Source organism: Raphanus sativus, chromosome 4 (genome assembly GCF_000801105.2).
Source record: "Raphanus sativus cultivar WK10039 chromosome 4, ASM80110v3, whole genome shotgun sequence".
NCBI lineage: Eukaryota > Viridiplantae > Streptophyta > Magnoliopsida > Brassicales > Brassicaceae > Raphanus > Raphanus sativus.
The window spans coordinates 11310996-11331476 of NC_079514.1; the positions used below are offsets into that span (position 1 = coordinate 11310996).

The 20481-nt window shown below is 37.4% G+C and overlaps 3 protein-coding genes and 1 pseudogene across 4 annotated transcripts; 3 read left to right on the forward strand and 1 right to left on the reverse strand.

Moving 5' to 3' along the window:
• Positions 1-1798: 1798 nt before the first annotated feature.
• Positions 1799-3020, forward strand: LOC108853189 (WRKY transcription factor 18-like; annotated as a pseudogene).
• Positions 3021-9861: 6841 nt separating this feature from the next.
• Positions 9862-11247, forward strand: LOC108848607 (uncharacterized). 2 transcript variants are annotated; one of them, XM_018622009.2, is made up of 2 exons: positions 9862-10068; positions 10173-11247. In XM_018622009.2, the coding sequence occupies exon 2, from the start codon at positions 10233-10235 to the stop codon at positions 11112-11114; it is 882 nt and encodes a 293-aa protein (XP_018477511.2). In that variant the 5' UTR covers positions 9862-10068; positions 10173-10232; the 3' UTR covers positions 11115-11247. The 2 variants fall into 2 exon arrangements, with proteins under 2 accessions (XP_018477511.2, XP_018477510.2); XM_018622008.2 differs by having other exon boundaries at positions 9865-10068; positions 10183-11247.
• Positions 11248-12195: 948 nt separating this feature from the next.
• Positions 12196-14463, forward strand: LOC108852523 (uncharacterized). Its single transcript, XM_018626028.2, has one exon. It carries the CDS (start codon positions 12398-12400, stop codon positions 14312-14314), a length of 1917 nt encoding a protein of 638 aa, XP_018481530.1. The 5' UTR covers positions 12196-12397; the 3' UTR covers positions 14315-14463.
• A 595-nt stretch (positions 14464-15058) lies between these two features.
• LOC108855050 (serine/threonine-protein kinase Nek3) lies at positions 15059-19284 on the reverse strand. Its single transcript, XM_018628749.2, has 15 exons — positions 18996-19284; positions 18315-18447; positions 18151-18217; positions 17815-17880; positions 17669-17715; positions 17535-17580; positions 17371-17451; positions 17239-17281; positions 17111-17160; positions 16953-17034; positions 16823-16872; positions 16660-16733; positions 16534-16585; positions 16050-16442; positions 15059-15966 (listed from the first exon to the last, which is right to left on the reverse strand). Exons 2-15 carry the CDS (start codon positions 18398-18400, stop codon positions 15352-15354), a joined length of 1752 nt encoding a protein of 583 aa, XP_018484251.1. The 5' UTR covers positions 18401-18447; positions 18996-19284; the 3' UTR covers positions 15059-15351.
• Between the last annotated feature and the right edge of the window lie 1197 nt (positions 19285-20481).

Below are 20481 nucleotides of genomic sequence, written 5' to 3' on the forward strand. Positions count from 1 at the left end.
AATTTGTTACTTAACATGTTTTCTATTCTTTTACTTTATAAAAATATCTCGAACATCTAACAAAACTCTCAAACCCTTAAATTCTGAAATTTTTGATTTTTCAACAGGTTTTCATAGGGGTGGGCATTTTATCCGATACTCGAAGTGGCACCCGAACCCGACCCGAAAAACCTGAACCGAAATCCGAACCGAAGTAGCAAAATACCTTGAACGGATATTGAATTATGAGAGATCGGATATCCGAACCCGAACGGGTAATACCCGAACCCGAATGGATATCCGAAGATAACCGAATTTATGTACTATTAACTATATATTCATAGTTTACTTCTCTAATTTTATTCAAAATATTTATATTAATTATACACATGGTTTAAAATTAGATAATATACATATAATTACAAGAAAAATGATTTTTTACTCACTTAAAATGCTTAAAATGCATGTCTAAACTTTTGTTTCATGCATTAACAAAAACTACAGTTAATTTTTTTTAAAAATAATCAAATTAGTATCTTTTATTTTTAAGATTTTATCTTCAAATCATTCAATGTATTAAAAATAAAATATCAGTTAAGTAAAATTATATTTTTAAATAGAAAAAACTTGAGAAATGAAGAAGTTAATTTTTTCGCAAAATCTAAATATCCGAACGGGTTTTATACTCCTATACCAAAATATCCGAAAATCCGAAATACCCGATCGGAACCCTAACGGGTATCCGAACGCCCACCCCTAGGTTTTCAGAATAGATAGTAAAACTTTAAATTTGAAATTCATTATTCATAACCTCAAAACACTATTTACTTTTATTTTTACTTTTTTGTTTACAGAACATTCTTTATTTTTCATTTTGGTCTTTCTAGTTTTTTAATTTATATACTCCCTCCGTTTTTTAAAGATCCATGTTTTAGAAAAAAAAATTGTTTTAAAAAGATACATTTTTTACTTTTTCAATGTATTATTTAATGAAAATCTGTTAACTTCAAGAAAATTAATTGTGTTTATTGGATTTTTATTGGTTAAAGGTTATAGAAAATTGTTATTCACAAAAATAAATGTATTTTTAATATGATTTCTTAATATATGTGAAAAGTCTAGAATATGTATCTTTAAAAAACAGAGAGAGTATAATTTTCCTAATACTAGTTTTCTTATCATTTTAATCTTTATAAATATATTTTGACCAAATATTCAAATATATTTTTACATATATGTTATTACTGATACATAAAATACATATATATGTTCAAATTTCATTTAAATCTTAACTAATAAAGTTGGCTTTTTTCTCCTTTGGGGGAATTAATAGACGTGGCACTCTCATTTGGGCTTTTGTTTCTTTAATTTGGGCTTCTTGTGCTTATTTCGTTTTATATTAAGTTATGTGATTTGGGCTTTTATGTGTGTTTATCTCCAGGTGTAGATATGCCGTCGTCGTCGTACTTCTGATGAAGAAGATCCTGAAAAGCCTCGAGTTTCATTAATTTGTTCTTCAATCTGAGCATTAACATGCTTCGTCCCATTCTCCCCCACTACGCAGAATTTAAGCAAGCTCAGATTCTTATAAAATTGGCATAGATCGATGAAGACCGCCTTATCTACGAAAACTATCATCTCTGGTAATTATCAGCTCCACCAATGGCGAACACCTTCTCTCATGAAGATTCATCTCACTGAAAGCCGGTCGATGTTTAACCAAGGTAATCACTGCCCCAAAACGTAAACCTCTCTCATGAAGATTCATCTCACTCATGTCTCTCGCTGTCTCTCTCTCTCTCTCTCTCTCTCTCTCTCTCTCTCTCTCTCTCTCTCTCTTGCAAGCTAAACTAATATGTTATCGCCAATGTTCCTCATGTATACCATTTTATTTTATTGATTAAGACCTTTGCTGCTCTATGTTTTTTTTTAAATGCCAACATATTTACAAATCAGGAAATTGAGTTCCTTTGCACCGGGAAAGTGACAATAGTGGCCGACTACAGTGGGTGTAGGTAATTTTTTATGATCTTAATGGTAATGAAATAGAGCGTAAGGGAGAAGAACAGAGTCAACTCAGAGAACAAGAAGCTAACAGAGATGCTAGAAACAGTCTACGAGAATTACTACATATTACATCATCATCTGGAGAAGCTCCAGAGTCGAAGTAGCCATGAAATAGATATGATCGAACAACTAAGAAAGAAAAGCAAAAAAAGATCCGGAGGAGTTCTCAGGGTTTCCTAATGAACTCAGTAGTGGGAAAAGTGAGAACAACTCCAGCAACCAAGATCATCATCAGAAGCAGCAACATGAGCAGTAAAATCAGCTTCTTTCATGCAAAAGACCAGTCACTGATATCTTCAACAAAGCAAAGATTTCAACAGTCTCTGTTCCTGCTTATTCTCCTGACACAAGCTTGGTAAGTGTTTTGTGGTATTGGTGTTTATGTTTGCTATGGACGCATAAGAACTAAACAGTGTACTGTTGTCGAATTACTTCGCAGTCAGTAAAAGATGTGTATCAATGGAGGAAATATGGACATAAGGTCACAAGAGATACCCATGGCCTAGAGCTTATTTTAGATGTTCGTTAGCCCGTTTTGTCCAGTAAAAAAGAAGGTATGTTCATACACACTAAGTTTTGATTTTCATTTGTAATAGTTTGTCTCTGCTTCATCAGCTGTCTTATGATGATCTTTGGCTTATGTTGTTGTTTTTCAGGTGCAATGCAGCCCTTAGGATCCATCCGTACTGGTGGCTACATAGGAAGGGACACATAACCACTTGGATCAAGCACTATGACTTTGGATATGGTTCATGGTGTGCATATATTAGCCTTGGAGAACAAAAGGGAACGATGCAAGAGGTTTTGGTTCAGCAAATGGTGTCTTCGTTAACTACTGATTCAAAGTTTGTTGCTGCTGCTATATCTGGGAGGTTGATAGAGCAGTCTAGAACATGATGCTTTCATTCAATGTTTTTCTTTTGGTTTCTCATCCATGGAAAATATGATAACATTTTCTTCTCTTTCAAATTGTAGCTGTTACATGAGAAAAATATGAAAACTTAAGTGTATATAAATATTACATGTACATAAAAATATTACAAGTTCATGAAAAAATCATAATCATTCAATATAATCTTTTTTGAAACACTTTCAAGAGAATCTAAATGTCATTTTTAGTGTTTAGAAAAAGTTCAATCAATTGAGACAACCAAGTCAAAACATAGTGTATGATATGATCTTGGCTTGAAAGCAAGACATCCTTAACAAACATGCTATAATAGTACAATGATATGATACTCTCATTCGTCTAAACGTTTAAATTAAAATAAAACACAATAACTCATATATTTAAATTATACTTCAAACAAGCATTGTGAAAACACACAAAGTTTAAAGATGGACATCTACACATACCAGCACAGAGCTCTCATGACTTCAGTTACGCTTCTAATAAAATCAACACCCGAAGTAATTGGATGTAGCAATAGAAGTAGGAAGTCAATTAATTGGAAGTTGTTGATGTAAAATGTCAACCTTTAAGTAGTCGCTGACGTAGTTGCTGAAGGAGATGTCTTGTTGAGTGGTGAAGACCATGTGGAGTCGAGATGCTGAGCTGGAGTCGTATAGACTTGGAGAACAAGAGAGTATCTTGGAGATATGGAAAGAGGAATAAACTTGAGAAGCAAGTTTATGACTTAAAGGAAGAGGAATAAGTGCATTCCAAGAAAAGGAAAATTGCACTTATTGTTATGGGAGATGTCTATATTCATGTTGCCTTGGAAACTAGGTTTCGGGAACGTGGAGAATATATACAATAGCTATGGAGTCATCTGTATGAAGACAGAGACATAGAGGCTGAGTTTATAGAGAGAGAGAGAGAAGCTCTTGGAAGTGTTCCGAGTTGTGCTGAAGCAGTGGCTGAATTACTTGACGGAGGAGATATATAAGCGATGTAGCTTAGGAATATTTCAGTAGCGTGTGTTAGGGTGTTAACACTAGACGTGTAAAAGCTGAATTAAGCAGATCTTGTAATAGATTGTTTAAAGAAGATTCTAATAAAGCATAGTGGTTGCTTGTTTTGTTGTGTCTCTCGGTTTACTTTCTGCAGTACTATTGGGGTGCCCCTTTTGTTCCAACAAGTGGTATTAGAGCGGGTCACCTAAGTTACTGGTGAGGATCCCGAAGGCAAGAGGAAAGAAGGGAAGATAGAGTACATCAGAAAGTATGGTGGTTGAGGTTATGCTAGATCCAGAACAATATGGGCATTGGAAAGCAAAGATGAAGGCAAGCTTACAAAGTATTGATATGGATGTTTGGGCATCAGTAGAAGATGGCTATGAAGTTTCCAAGACAGTAGATAAAGATGGTGTTGTGGTCAACAAACCATTGGCTAAATGGACAAAGCGTGAGAAGGATATGTCAAGGCACAATGCAAAAGCTTTATTTGGTATTTTTACATCAGTCACAAAGAAGCAGCTAGATCTTATTCAAGGATGCAAGAATACAAAAGAGGCGTGGGATATTCTGCAATTACACTTTGAAGGAACTGAGAAGGTTAAGAGTTTAAGGATGGATTTTCTCAAATCAAAATTTGAGAACTTGAAGATGAAAGAACATGAATCTGTATCAGATTTTAGTTCTCAACTCAGTGGGTTAGCACAAGAGGCTCGTGTTCTGGGCATGAAATACAAGGACAAGAAACTGGTGAAGTAGTTTTTAAGGTGTCTACCAGAAAGATTCACAGCTTATAAGGTAGCAATGTTTGTGTCTCTTGACATAGATACATTCAGTTTTCATGAAGTTGTTGGGATGGTAAAAGCTCATGAGATGGAGCTTGATGACGTGGAGAATCATACTGAAGTGAATTTGGCAGTTGATGAAACAACAAGTCAAAAATCAGAGAATGAAGAGGAGGTAATCAAGATGATTCGCGTGCTTCACCAAGTACTACATGAAATGATAAAGTGGCAAGGACATGAGAAAGTTGGTTTGAGAAAGCGAAGACATGAAGCTGGCGAGCAATGTGTCAATACAGAGGTGCAATGTTACAAATGCAGAAGATATGGGCACTTCAAAAGGGAGTGTCCAACTTTCAAGAGACTAAGATTCAAAAGCTTTGAGGGTAATGAATTTGGTAATGCTCAGAAGAAATATGAGAATTTACTGAAGCAAAAGAATAACAGTGACGTCAAGAATGAATCTGATATTGATTCAGATGATGATGAAGAGTTGAAGAACTTGGTGGCGTTTACAACTCTTGAGTCTGGTTCTAAGACAAAATCTGCAGCGGGATCTGCATCAGCGTCTGTGACAGGGGATTCATGTGGAAGTAATGATGATGGTGGAGATTTTGATCTTGATGGGAATTATGGAAAGTTGTATGAGAATTGGCTCAAACAGGTTGAGGCAAACTCAGAGTTGACAGAAGGTCAAACTAGAAGCTCAAGTTGCTGAAGCACTTAAGTATGCTTCAGAGAAAGAAGAAGAAGCACGACAGGTTAGTGCTCAACTTGCAGAGACTCAGAAGGGTTTGAGGATGCTGAATGGTGGGACGAAGCAGCTAGATCATCTTCTCAGTATTGGGAAAAGTGATCAATGTGGCCTTGGATATCAAGGAGAAAGTTCTACAGCTGGAGGTATTTTTGTATCAGCAGGAAAAACTGGGGTTTTAGCTACGTCTGCTACAAGACCAGAGGTTAAGGTGTCTGCAAAGAAGATATCTAATGGAAAGACTACTATGAAGACTGTAACTGATGTGAAGAACGCGACTGCTACACGTACTGCTACGGCAACTGCTACGGTGACTGCTCCAACGAGAGTTTCTAGATTGAAGAGTGCAACTCAATGAAAGTTTCGGCCTGTTTGTCATCATTGTGGTGTTGTTGGACACATTAGGCCTATGTGTTTTAAGTTGTTGAGGAAGAAGAATCAGATGGTGCAACCTTATGGTATGAGGAGTCGTGGTCCTATATGTTATTCTTGTGGTGTTCAAGGGCATATTCGACGTGAGTGTTTCAAGTCTGTTCAAAGGGCTAATCATGAAGGTTTTGGGCTCAGGAATACATGGTATAAGAGATTTGATCACTATGGAGAAGGTAGAAAGAGATTTCCTCCTTACTTTGGAGGATATAGATCTTCATCTTAGTTTTTGACCATGATGTGACTCATAGGGGGAGAATGAAGACGTGGTTTTCTATCTAGAGGTGACGAGTTCACATACATAGTCAAAAAGGGGGAGATAAGTATTAGTTCGCGGAATACTACAGGAAGTAGTACGTAACATGTTGCATGAAGCTTGAGTTATATTACTGCAGAGTGTTGATTGCCTGAGCTTGGAAAAGGAAAGAAGATATGTGCCTTATGAAAAATATATACCTCGTAGAATAAAGAGAGAGGTTTCCTTAGTGTGTGTTACTGCTTGGTGTCGAAGCAGTCTTTGAAGTAGTTCATGATGGAGTCCGAAGTGGACTTAGTTTTATGGCGTTGGAGTTGACGTTCTGTGTGGTGGAGTTAGCCATCGTGTGGAGCTCTTGGTGAGCGTGTGGTGCGTTGATGATAACGTGCTTTTGGTGTCACTGGTGTGCGTTAGGTGCTGGCGTACTTGGTGAAGTACTTCCGAGAAGTGGACAAGATTGAAGCATAGACTCAGGGGAGTTTGTCTATAAGGCTTGACATTTAAGCATCTGTGTTTTAGCTTAGTATGTAATCAAGCAGAGGGAGAATGGTGACGTTCTGGTACAAGGAGTGCATATCTCGTGGGGGAGAAGAATATGGTGTATGACGTCTTGATGTAGATTGTGCTTATCTCATGGGGGAGAAAAGCATGGTGTGGTGCACATCTCGTGGAGGGAGAAAAGCACAATTAGCATGGAAGCTTCCAGGTGGGAAACAAGGTTGTTGAACCAGAATGGTATTGTGCTTGATTGGCACACAAAGCTAAAAGGGAGAGATTGTTGATGTAAAATGTCAACCCTGAAGTAGTCGCTGACGTAGTTGCTGAAGGAGATGTCTTGTTGAGTGGTAAAGACCATGTGGAGTCGAGATGCTGAGCTGGAGTCGTATAGACTTGGAGAACAAGAGAGTATCTTGGAGATATGGAAAGAGGAATAAACTTGAGAAGCAAGTTTATGACTTAAAGGAAGAGGAATAAGTGCATTCCAAGAAAAGGAAAGTTGCACTTATTGTTATGGAAGATGTCTATATTCATGTTGCCTTGGAAACTAGGTTTCGGAAACGTGGAGAATATATGAAATAGCTATGGAGTCATCTGTATGAAGACAAAGACATAGAGGCTGAGTTTATAGAGAGAGAGAGAAGCTCTTGGAAGTGTTCCGAGTTGTGCTGAAGCAGTGGCTGAAGTACTTGACGGAGGAGATATATAAGCGGTGTAGCTTAGGAATATTTCAGTAGCGTGTGTTAGGGTGTTAACACTAGACGTGTAAAAGCTGAATTAATCAGATATTGTAATAGATTGTTTAAAGAAAATTCTAATAAAGCATAGTGGTTGCTTGTTTTGTTGTGTCTTTCGGTTTACTTTCTACAGTACTATTGGGGTGCCCCTTTTGTTCCAACAGAAGTTAGTTACATGTCCTCATAACAAATCTATTCAGTTTAGCAGCAAGACTCTCCAAACTCATGTTCTCCAAATGTAATTACAATATCTTACACGAACCCTTCTTTTTAAAAGACAAAAAGAAAAACCAGCAACGACAAACTCAATGGAGACATGAAAATATATGACCTTTAGAAAACAAACAAAACAACTATAAAATATATAAACAAAACAAAATATATACCCATTAAAACAATGTACATAATAGATAGTCACTAATTAGCCTAAATGGACAACTTTAACACTCCAAACAAGATGAACATGTATATTAAAACAAACCATTCAACATACAGTTTCATACAAACAATTTAATCAAATCCTTAAATCATTAAAAACTTAACTTAAATAAAACAAAGATGACATTTCCGCGCAAAGCGCGGACTGATCACTAGTTATATATATATATATATATATATATATATATATATATATATATATATAGTTTAACCATTCGGTAACTCTTTATCTAAACCACTTATAGGTGGACTAGTGGTAGGACGGATTTCGGGTTGAGGGTGAGATTCCCAATACTCTCGGGTTCGAATCCCCGCAGCTGCAAACACCTTTAAGTGGTCACACGGATATGAGTCCATTGCTTATGACTCATTTGAATACCCGGGAGAGGATCTATCCGTGGGTTGCACCTCCCACCCGGGGGTTAGGCTTGGTTCCATTAGTGGCCCGGATTTAACTCTTTTTCTTTTCAAAAAAAAAAAAAACTCTTTATCTAATTAATGCACTTTTAAAAAGTTTTTTAAAAAAAAAATTGTAAAACTAAAATATCTATATATGAATTATAAATATTATTTTACATTTTTGTGAATTTATTATTAATTATAAAAATTTGGTGCTTATAATCAATTTTATGAAAATTGTAGATTCAAATATAATATGTAAAAAATATTTTCAAAAGGAGGTTTTTTGTTGTAAGTATGTAATTAAATCTTCATGTTGATTTAACTTATATATATATATGGCAAGTTCGTGCATTCTGTCTGAACATTAGGGGTGGCACTTTACCCGATATCCGAAGTGGCACCCGAACCCGATCCAAAAAACCCGAACCGAAATCCGAACCGAAGTAGTAAAATACCCGAACGGGTATTGAATTATGAGAGATTGGATATCCGAACCCGAACGGGTAATACCCGAACCCGAATGGATATCCGAAAATAACCGAACTTATGTACTATTAACCATATATTCATAGTTTACTTCTCTAATTTTATTCAAAATACTTATATTAATTATACACATGGTTTAAAATTAGATAATATACATATAATTGCAAGAAAAGTGATTTTTTGCTCACTTAAAATGCTTAAAATGCATGTCCAAATTTTAGTTTCATGCATTAACAAAAACTACGGCTAAAATTTTAACACAATAATCAAATTAGTGTATTTTATTTTTAAGATTTTATCTTCAAATCATTCAATGTATTAAAAATAAAATATCAGTTAAGTAAAATTTATATTTTTTAAAAGAAAAAAACTTGAGAAATGAAGAAGTTAATTTTTTTTGCAAAATCTAAATATCCGAAAACCCGACCCGAAATAACCAAACCCGAACTAAAAATACCCGAACCCGACCCGAAGTACAGAAATATCCGAACGGGTTTTATACTCCTATACCGAAATACCCGAAAATCCGAAATACCCGATCCGAACCCGAACGGGTATCCGAACGCCCACCCCTACTGAACATGTCAGAAAACATTGCAAACTGCAAACACTACACATTTGTCTATAACTTTGACTTTACAATTTCAAACATTAATTTGATGTTGGATCTCGAACTTTTTTTTAACATGAGGATCTCGAACATCCATATTTTATACATTCGATAAATACTCAAAAGAGATAATAGTGTTTAAAAAAAAATTCCAAAGAGATCTTGAAAACAAAATGTTTGACAAAACAGAAGCCAAACCTTTCAAAAGTTACAATTAAAGGTGGATTATCGTTTTTTCTCCAAAAAAAAAGAGGTGGATTATCGTCAAAAACAATCCATGAGCTTTGAAAGATATGTGAACCCAAATTGCTTAACAAAATAATTCATACAAAAATAAAAGTCTTACTTTTTTTTTTTTTTTTTTTGAAGTCTTCATTTTTAGTATTCAGTTTTTCAAAATATGCCGACTCAAGTCTAGTTAGGTTTTTTTTAACTACCTAGTTAGTTTTAAAACATGGTAAGTTAACCATTGGTAATAATAATTCTGAGAGTGAAAGAAGTCTCCTTTTTGTCTCTATCTGTCTCCATGTTTGAGTTTTTATCGAGAGTAACGCACACGTCTCCTTCCTTTACTTCGGCGATTTGCTACCTCTCTCTCTCTCTCTCACTCTCAGGCTTTATCAAATTCTCTTTCCTCGGATACACCGGATCCAAATCGACTAAAACTTATAACCCATCAATGAGGATTCTTCTGCAGTTTCTCCGTCTTTGAACTGATCCACCGATCTCACCAGGTAAAACAAAAAAAAATCATTTTTTTCCTTCTGGGTTTCTCCCTCTCAACGTAAAGCTTCCGCCATTGTCATAATTATCTTCGTCTGTGTTAAAAAGTCTTTAGCTTTACGCAGTTTGGCCCGCCAAGTGTTCGTTGAAATTCCTCAGAGAGAGAGAGAGAGAGATGAAGGATTTTCCTTCTTGCTTCGGTGAAAACGGCGTTCAAGTCGCGGACTCATCGTCTTCGAACTCCGGCAAAAACGCCCAGAATCTCGTCGCTTGCGTCTACCAGTGCCGTATCCGAGGAAGGAGCTGCTTGATCACTGTGACGTGGACCAAGAATCTGATGGGCCAGAGTGTCACCGTTGGTGTCGATGATTCTTGTAATAACCAGAGTCTTTGTAAAGTCGAGATTAAGCCCTGGCTGTTCACCAAACGAAAAGGGTCCAAGAGCTTAGAGGCGTATTCTTGTAAGATCGATGTTTTTTGGGATCTGTCGTCAGCCAAGTTCGGTTCAGGACCTGAAGCTCTGGGAGGGTTCTACGTGGGTGTCGTTGTGGACAAAGAGATGGTTCTGCTTCTCGGGGATATGAGAAAAGAAGCTTTCAAGAAGACAAACGCTTCGCCTTCTTCGTCTCTAGGTGGTGCGGTGTTCGTCGCCAAGAAAGAGCATGTCTTCGGTAAGAGAGCGTTTGCGACGAAAGCTGAGCTTTGCGCTGATGGGAAAATCCATGATCTTGTGATTGAGTGTGACACGAGTGTGACTGATCCTTGTCTCTTTGTTCGTGTGGATGGGAAGACGTTGTTGCAGGTGAAGCGGCTTAAGTGGAAGTTTCGTGGGAACGATACGATAGTTGTGAATAGAATGGCTGTGGAAGTTCTCTGGGATGTTCATAGTTGGCTCTTTGGGATGCCTTCAGCGGGGAACGCAGTGTTTATGTTCAGGACTTGTCAACCTTCTTCGGAGAAGAGCTTGTCTTTCTCACAGGATGTCATGTCAACAACGAACTCCAAGTCTCAAAGTTTTGGTTTTTCGTTGATTCTGTATGCTTGGAAGAACGAGTAGGGAAAAGAGAGTTCTTTTACTGGTTGCTAACAAAAAAAACCTTAAAAAGCGTCTGTTTATTCCTTATCTACATTTGTTATTTATAGCATGATTAATGAGTTGATTTCTGCGAATATAAATATTCATTACACAATGCTGGAACCTGATCAGTCTTTGATGAAACCAATCTCTGTATGCATCAGTTATATGACCTATAGAAACTGTTTTGTTCACAAGGTTAGGCCTTGGAGTCTTTCTTCATGTTGATCATCTGATGTTTCTTTGTTTAGCTCATTTCCCCTGAGATTTGTTTATAGCTTGTTAATATTTAGATGGTTATGACTTTTGCTTACCTTCTTTCTTATAACGGATTGCCTCATAGAGAATTGTATGATGATGATTCCTAAATTGTGAAATATTAAGCCAGATGTTTCTTAGCTTTTCACATGGAGAGTGTTCAATGTTCATTCAAACTCAGAAGTCCTAAGCTGTTCTTTAAACACTGCAAAAGAAAAATGCTATTGTGTCAGCTTTTAACTTGGCTATTTTAAAACATGAATTACTTGGCTAAAAGTTTTTTTTTTCATTTTTGGTTCTTGACCATATGTAATCAGTTTGATGTAAGCCTGAGAAAAATGTGAATTGCCATTTGTAGAAATTCTACAAATAAAAAAGCTTTAAAAGATTTGTGTGGTCAGTGTCACAGAAACTTTATGTGGAGAGCAAGCAAGGAAGCAGCTTTATATGTCAATTTTCAAACTGCACTCTGTTTAACAGAGAATCTCTGCAACTCCCTGCCGTTTAATGTCCTCTGTCATTTTTGGCCAGCAGAAAAAGTTTACCATGAAAAGAGTCAAAGTGAGAGGAAGAGTGTCTCTTTTGTATTATATACTGGCATACTGCGACATTCTTTTGTGACATCATCACATGTTTAAACATGCCATGTGGTACCCACCCAAACAAAAAACACCTCCCCTCTATAGCTAAACGGGCTTAACAATATATAGTCCATATATAAGCCCATTAATGAAATAAGCCCAGGTCCATCGACCATATAATACGATCGACCCCAAGACTAGTGCGTGTCTATAAATACATGACGACCCTTCACCTTGCAATCTATTCTTCACCAGATCAGAATCAGGAATTAGGGTTTCTCGAACTTTCGATCGCAACTTCAGTCACCTTCAAGGTTTTTCTTACTTGGAGAAATCAGACAGAAGACGATGGATGCAGTTTCGTCTACAGAGAGATCGGACAATTAAAGACAGAGACTTTCATTGTCTTGTTCTTTTAAGAGAAGAATGATTACTACTACGATGCACTCAGAAGAATCAGGAAGAGGTAGTAGTTACTTGCCCCGCAAGCGACATCTCGAAAACCCTACTGAAGAACAGAGCAAAAGATCGAGACTTTACCACCCTCGCGATCAATACCAAAACACTAACTCTGTTATCCCTCACGGTTGGCTAGACTGTCCTCGTTTCGGACACGAGATCGCTTCCATCATCATCCCCTCAAAAGTCCCTCTCAGCGAGTCTTACAACGACTATCTCCCTCCCGACAAAAGATACACTTTCAAACAGCTGTTAACTAACGGCAAAAGGAACAAGCTCGGTCTCGTGATCGATCTCACCAACACGACTCGCTACTACAACCCTAGCACAGAGCTAAAGAGGGAAGGGATCAAGTACGTTAAGATTCGCTGCAGCGGTCGTGACTCTGTCCCCGATAACGTCTCTGTGAACACATTCGTCCACGAGGTGAATCAGTTTGAGAGAAATAACTTCTCTAAGAAATCTGTTCTCGTTCACTGTACGCATGGTCATAACCGTACAGGGTTCATGGTTGTTCATTACCTTATGAGGTCTAGGCCCTTGATGAGCGTTACACAGGCCTTGAAAACGTTTAACGACGCTCGTCCCCCAGGAATCTATAAAGCGGATTACATCGATGCTCTTTACAGTTTCTATCACGAAACAAAGCCAGAGAGTACTTTATGCCCACAGACTCCTGAGTGGAAGAGGATGTCTGAGAACGAGTCTTTATCTTTATCACCGCGTGTCCCTTCTTCAGTGGAAGAGGAAGTGATAGTTAAGAAGATGTCAAACGATGACGTTTTGGGAGATGAGATACCTTACGGTCAAGAGAAGTGTTACCAGGAGTTTTGTTACAAGATGATGAACGTCAAGATGGAAGGGAGAGTGCAGTTCCCCGGCTCGCATCCTGTGTCTTTAGACAGGGAAGGGTTCCAGCTCCTGAGGCAGAGGTACTATTACGCCACGTGGAAGGCAGACGGGACGCGTTACATGATGCTCTTGACTAGGGAAGGGTGTTTCTTGATAGACAGGAACTTTAGGTTCAGAAGAGTGCAGATGCGGTTCCCTTGCAGGCCTCACGAGCCTAGAGTGCATGACTACACTCTGCTCGACGGAGAGATGGTTGTGGATAACTTTCTTGATGGACAAGGAAAGCCTTGCCAGGCGAGGAGGTACCTCGTGTACGACATGGTAGCAGTCAACGGCCAATCGGTCTCGGAGCTACCTTTCAGTGAAAGATGGAGTGTTATCGATAGAGAAGTGATCAGACCACGCAACGATGAGAAGCAGAAGAAGGTCACAACAAACATTAACGGGTACAGATACGAGATGGAGCCTTTTGGTGTACGTATAAAGGCCTTTTGCTTGCTCTCTTCCGTGGAGAAGAAGGTGTTCAACGAGCTGATACCTTCGCTCTCCCACGAGTCCGATGGGATCATACTCCAAGGCTGGGACGATCCTTACGTTTACCAGAGGAACGAAGGCTTGTTCAAGTGGAAGTTTCTAGACACTATCGACTTTTTGTTCGAGGTGGGGAGAGACGGGCGTTACATGCTGTTCTTGTTAGATAACGGGAGGAACAGGCTTATGGAGGGACACAAGGTTGAGTTTAGAGGCGACGGTTGGGACGAGGCGGTGAGTTACAGTGGGAAGCTTTTGGAGTGTTTTTGGGATAAAGAGGATAGAGTATGGGTGCCTATGAGGGTTAGAGTTGATAAGTCTCAGCCGAATGGTATGAAAACGTTTCGTGGCGTGATGAAATCTATTAATGATGATATAACTAAGGAGGTTTTGCTGGAGGAGATTAAAGAGATTATTCGGCTTCCTATGTACGTTGAGCGTATTCGTGTGGATACTCAAGCTGCTGAACGGCGCAGACATGGGAACCGCAAGGGGTTATGATTGAATAATGATTGAGTAGCAGAAACTGTCTTACAAGTTTTTTGCATACTATTTAGGTTTGTTTTGAAATGATTCTTTTGTGTAACGGTTAAACTATAGTGTAATCTATTGTTTAAACGTAACACTACTACATTACTTTCTCTTTATGATTTGAAAGTGAGAACAAGTAAATATCATTAGCGTAAGCGTCTTGTGGGTAAAAAGTGTTTTGCGTGTTATCAAAAGTTTCAAGCTTGTAGCTGTTAGTTTTGCAGGAGCATTTTGCTTGTATTCTTTTCTCTACTGTAGGTGCAGCTAGAGAGTGTAGCTCTGGGGGCCACCGTGGTGATCCAGTTCAAATCTGTGGAAGTTACTACAAAAGAGGACAAAGACTTAGCAAACAGATTCTGAGAAGGGATGTGGTGTTTATGCAGCCTGTTAAGTGTTATGGTGGCTGCATAGTATTTTGGTTCCTAGTATTTTCTTGCTGAGATAAGGGTTTTCTAATCCACACCGATTTTGTAGAGAGCCTGATTTTAATATTGTACACAAATACACAAATGAATCAGTAATGAGCATAAAATTGTTCTTTTCATCAATTTTTGTTCGGTTTACTTGTGGATTGGGTTCACTTTCTGGCATAAACAATTATGAAACCTGATTTAGAATCACCTTCAGGCCAGAAAGTAAGCTCTAACTCTTCGAATCTTCTTGTTTAAACAACAATGGCGATTCAGAGATCTTCTCTCTGTTGAAGACAACAACTACGTAAGTACTTAGACTTCAATTTATACTTCTTACTTTAACTATGTTGTTCATAAGTTCTAATTGGAATAAACGATTACAGAGATAAACAGAAAGCTGTATGTTTTTAATACCAGTCTTTCTTGGACATATCATCAGAATACAGGGGGTTAGCTACAAAGAACACAGCCTAAGTGTCAAACAATTTCTACCAAATCGTGGAAGAAGTAGCATCATGCCCCTCAACAAGTTTTCAAAAAAAGAACTTAGAACCCTGTTTTTTTAACCTTCCTGCTTTTGCTACACTCTGATTCTTAACCTTCCTGCTTACTAGTACTAGCTTCCTTGTAGCTCTTAGACAACCATATCGCAGTTTCTCTAGGCGATACTTTCCCCGGACCAAATGGTTTCAGCAACACATTCAGCTCATCATACCTCTCGTCTAGAAGCAACCTCGCGCTGAACTCAAGCAGTCCCTCAAGCGCCTCAGCACGCTGTCTATACGAGCTAGGGTCAAACCTCTGCCTCCTTGATGCACCTGAGGAAGCTCTGCTTGTTGATGATGCTCCAGCAGTCGCGTTCTGATCAGACAAATCGCCGCTCTTGGTTTCTCGTTCTGGTTCTTCAAGCGTGAATTTGTCTTTTGTGATTGAGCAGTCTAGCGGTTGTTGCTCTGAAGGAGGCGGGCTGTATGATCCTCTGGAGGAGCCTTTGTTCTTCTTCTTACGCACGACGGGAGTGAAAGGCATCTCTTCGTATGAAGCTAGTGGGAATTTGATGGTGTCGATTCTTGGAGAGTTTACAGACACGTCTGGAGAGTTTAGCTGATGGAGTATACCTATGTTTGGAGTGTACAGAGTCTCTCTTGTTCCTTTTGAAGGTTTATGTGAGATAGGCAAGGAGGCCCTACGGATGGTTGCAGCTGGTTTCTGATACATGAGATGGAAAGAAAAACATATAAATCAAAACTGAACCAGCAATTAGCAAAGATAAGGAGCAATAATGGCTTTACCAGACCACCACTCTTAGGGAGGCTTGATCTCGTTGGCACATGCTTTGAACTGTAAGAAACCCCTGAGGTTTTTGAAACAGCGGGTCTACGAACGGTTACTCTACCGTTGTCGTTAGCAGAGAAATCCACTGGCATGCGGCGGTGCAAATACGTGTGCACTGGTTTAACAGAAGACACGGAATCTTCCTGGTCAGCGATGAACTTGCTTGGACCAAAGCTTATGCATTTGCCAGAAGAACGCCTTCTCTGCTCAGGATAGCTGCTTCTTCTTGCGGGTTCAGATTCTGCTGGTAACTGGCTAGGCAATGATGTCTCGTGTCCCCGGTAGCTCAGCTTGAGAAGAACCTTTTGAACGTAAGGCTGGAGCAGTGGGTGTCTGAGAAGATCAGAAGCCTACACAGAGGAAGAGAAAACGTTACTTACTCTTTAGATTTGTACAATCTTATAGCTCAAATGATCACAAATGCAACAGAAATGTGCATACGCTTGGTCTGAGTTCTGGATTCTTCCTGAGCATGCTTTTAACCAGACCTCGACTGAAGAAAGCAGGAACGCAAAATCATAAAGAAGCTGTAATAGGTTCACGTTACAAATAAGAATATATACTTACAAGCCAGTAGAGTATTTCACAGGAAGTGGAGCAACGATCGATCTGTTTATCCTGTTGATCAGCCCTTGCATGTCCTTAAAATGCAGAAAATTGTAAAGAGCATCAGAATCATTAACATATAAGAAGTACATGATCTTGAAGGAGTGGATGGAGGAGAAATTACAAAGGCTTTGAATGCCGGTTTCAGAGACGTCATCTCATATATACAACATCCTGAATGAGATTGAAAATACATTAACATTATTGATATCTAGAGGATAAGTTAGTATCTTAGCCATGGATGAGAAACTTGCCCAGCGACCAAATATCAGACTTTGATCCGTAGGGAATATCAGCAAGTAGCTCAGGGCACATGTAGCTTGGCGTTCCGACCACCTGGTTTCAAAACAAATCACTTTCAGAGTCTTAGACTAAAAACAAAACATGGAAGAAGTCTGAGATCTCTACTTACTGAAGAAGCAAGGTCGTCTGATGTCAAGACCTTGGCAAGGCCGAAATCACCTGCGGAAGTCATTTAAACTCTCACAATACATGATTTTTAAAAAGAATATAATTTGACATATTTGCTAAGCATCTTACCTAGACGTATATCATGATCCTTTGTCAAGAATATGTTTGAACACTGGAATCGAAACAGTAGATTTTGTATTAGTAAGTTTCAAACACGGAGATTATCAATAGTTTTTTGTGTAATGCACATCAGAACCCAACCTTGACATCGCGATGGAGAATATGACTGGCGTGCAAGTATTCAAGAGCCATCAAGAGTTGTACCAGCCACTTGCAGAGTTTCTAAAAAACAAAGCAAGAAGAGAGATTCAGAACTTTTTTTCTGTACTAATCTATAGCCTTTCAGAAAGGAGACGTGTAAACACCTCTTCAGAGAATCCTACGCCGTTGGCTTTCTTTATAGCTTCTGCCCTGCGTAGTGGAGAGGAAACAATGTATCAGAAACCCCGTCAGAGTCAAGAATGGGGAAAATATTTCTGAAAAGGAAACAACAGATTACATGTCACCGCCTTTGCAATAGCCTATAACAATGCACACATAGCATCCCTGAAAACACACACACACACCAGAGATCCAGTTATATATTTTTATATGTATACAAATAAACCTCTAAGTAAATAACATTGAGAAGCTTAGAGAACGTACCTTTTCAACCCAAGAATCTTTGTATTCCACGATAAATGGATTTCGTATCTTTGAGATCAGTTCCATCTATAAGGAGATAGCAAGCAACCGTTAAATCACAAAACCATAATCTCTGTATTCAGATAAACACCATGTGCATTCAACCACTAGCACACACTTATTTTCCAAGTAAGCTTTCATCTGTGGTGGCATAGATTGAATTAACAGTCTAGTAGCTGTTTACTGTGTTTCAACTCGATACAGCAAAACAAATATTATTCATAATGACCTCTCCCAAAAAAACTAAGGGTCATCAGCTATAGTATGTGTGTGTAACACAATGAGAATAGAATTAACCTCTTGGTGAGCAGATCTTCTTGTTCTACCAGTCTGTCGAGCCAACCGGATTTTCTTCAGAACATACCTTCAGGCATACCAACAGATAATCAAATTGCAGACAACATAACTATACACACATTCATGTGAAAGAACTAAAGTCTCATTCCAGCTCCATTTCTTACAGTTTCTTCTCATGCTTATGCCTCACGAGAAGAGCAGACCCGAAGGACCCTTTCCCAATCTGCTCAAGAACCTCGTAATGCTCCATTGTGAAAAAAAAAGCTTCTTAACAAAAACTATCTTCCTGTATACAATCTGAAGATGAACAGAAACAGCAATGATGAACCAATCTCGGAGCAATGATGATGAGTTAATCTCAACAGCGCTCTCAAATCATGGTTGTTGTAAGCAAGCAAACGCTAACCGTACATTTCCGGACATATAAAGGAAGAAAAGTGAGTAGAAACTTTAGTAAGCCAATAAAGTGAAGTCTGGACGAATCTTCCCATTTTTTCCGTGAAAAATGGGCTGCCGACCCCCACCCACCAAACTTAATAAAAAGTCAAAATCGCACACACGAAAATGAGAGGATAGAGAGCTTAGAAAAGAAAGGTATGAAAACTGACTCCTTTCTTATATATAACACATGCTTCTACTTAACACAGACCAAGAAAAAATCTTGATTTCTTTTGTCTTGTTTAAAAGCTCGAATCTTTATTGCAATAATTGGTCCTAATCGCTTCTACTCTCCACATTTTGCGGTAATGAAAAAAGACCAATCAAGTGTTTAACATCACAGAAACATGAGAAAGGAAGAGACTTTGAGCTGGAAACAGAGAGAGAGAGAGAGATGAGCAAAAAACCTTAAAAAAGCGTCGGTGAGAGATTGGAGGAATGTGGTTGCTGCATTATTTTTTGTTTCCAGAGGAGAAGCTACAACTACAATACGGCACCGTTGTTGTGGAGGAAGCAGTGACTGTGGGGAGGAAAAGTCATCGGAAGCTGCTTCGCCATGAGACCTGCTTCTCTCTCTCTCTCTCTCTCTCTCTCTCTGAGTGAGGAAAACGACAGAGTTACCGTGATAGACGTATATCGACTTTATTTTATTTCTTTTTTTGTATAAATAAATATCCTGACGCTTTCTATTTAATATAATGTCTATTAATTGTTTTAAATATTTTTATGCCGGAGATGTTATTTTTTGTGTAGGTATAACGTTTTCTTAAATAATTTGTCAATTTAAACAATTACTGTTTTACATCTAATATGAAATTTTTTTTAAAAAAAAAATATGAAAATAAAGTGTAAGATATTACAAATTTACAATGCATTTACTGTTTTACATCTAATATGCAGTAATGAATGACACTTAATTTTTTTTCTGAATAATTCATATTTGTGTTTTGCGTAAAGTGAGATTATATAATAAAAATTAAAAAGAGAGAATTGTCGATAAATTAAATATGTATATGTGTAAAAATTTTATATGCATGCAGTTATATTTTCTTAATATAATCATATATATTGGACTGAGCATTTGTATTGTTCTATTTTGAATTTATGATGAGTCTGATCGATTTAAGTTTTAAATTTTTATCACCATATTTATACTTCTAAAAACCGTAACGTAGTCTTCAAATAAAATTTTATTACAAAAACATGTTATACAATTTTTTCTAATACTTTACTTTAACATCACTAAGAACCATTTTAATGGTTTTATCATCATGCTTCCAAAATCGAATCACTTTCAACTTATTCTTTCACATAATTTTGAAAGATTTCAACTGGACGACTAAATTGATTAAGCTAATTTTCTTACTTTAAGTCGTTAGTTGAATATATATATTATTTAATTTTAATATTTATTAAATAAAAATTCATATTAGTACAATTTTATGATCATTTATATCTTGTTATAACAAAACAAATTAGGCTATTGATCACAAAATTTTCAAAGTGATATTTTAAAATTTCTAATAATTTATAGTTGTTTTAAAATTTTCAAAATATAACATATAAGAAAAAATCTAATTTTTTATTATATGGTTAATGTGATTGTTTATTATTTTTAATAATATAAAATCAAATAAAAAAGAGCTTAGATAAAAAAATGTTATCAAATATTTATTATTCATAATCATTAATTGTCATATATATGTTAATCATATTAGGTAATTTCATAGCTTTTATTTAAGAAAAATGCGATAATATATTTTCATACACTGTTTATCAATTTGGTAATTAGTTTAGTAAAATGTATAATATAGATTAATATGGACCGATCTATTTTTCTAAGAATTCTGAATTTCATTTTCGTGGTAATGCGTGACTACAAAACAATGGGTC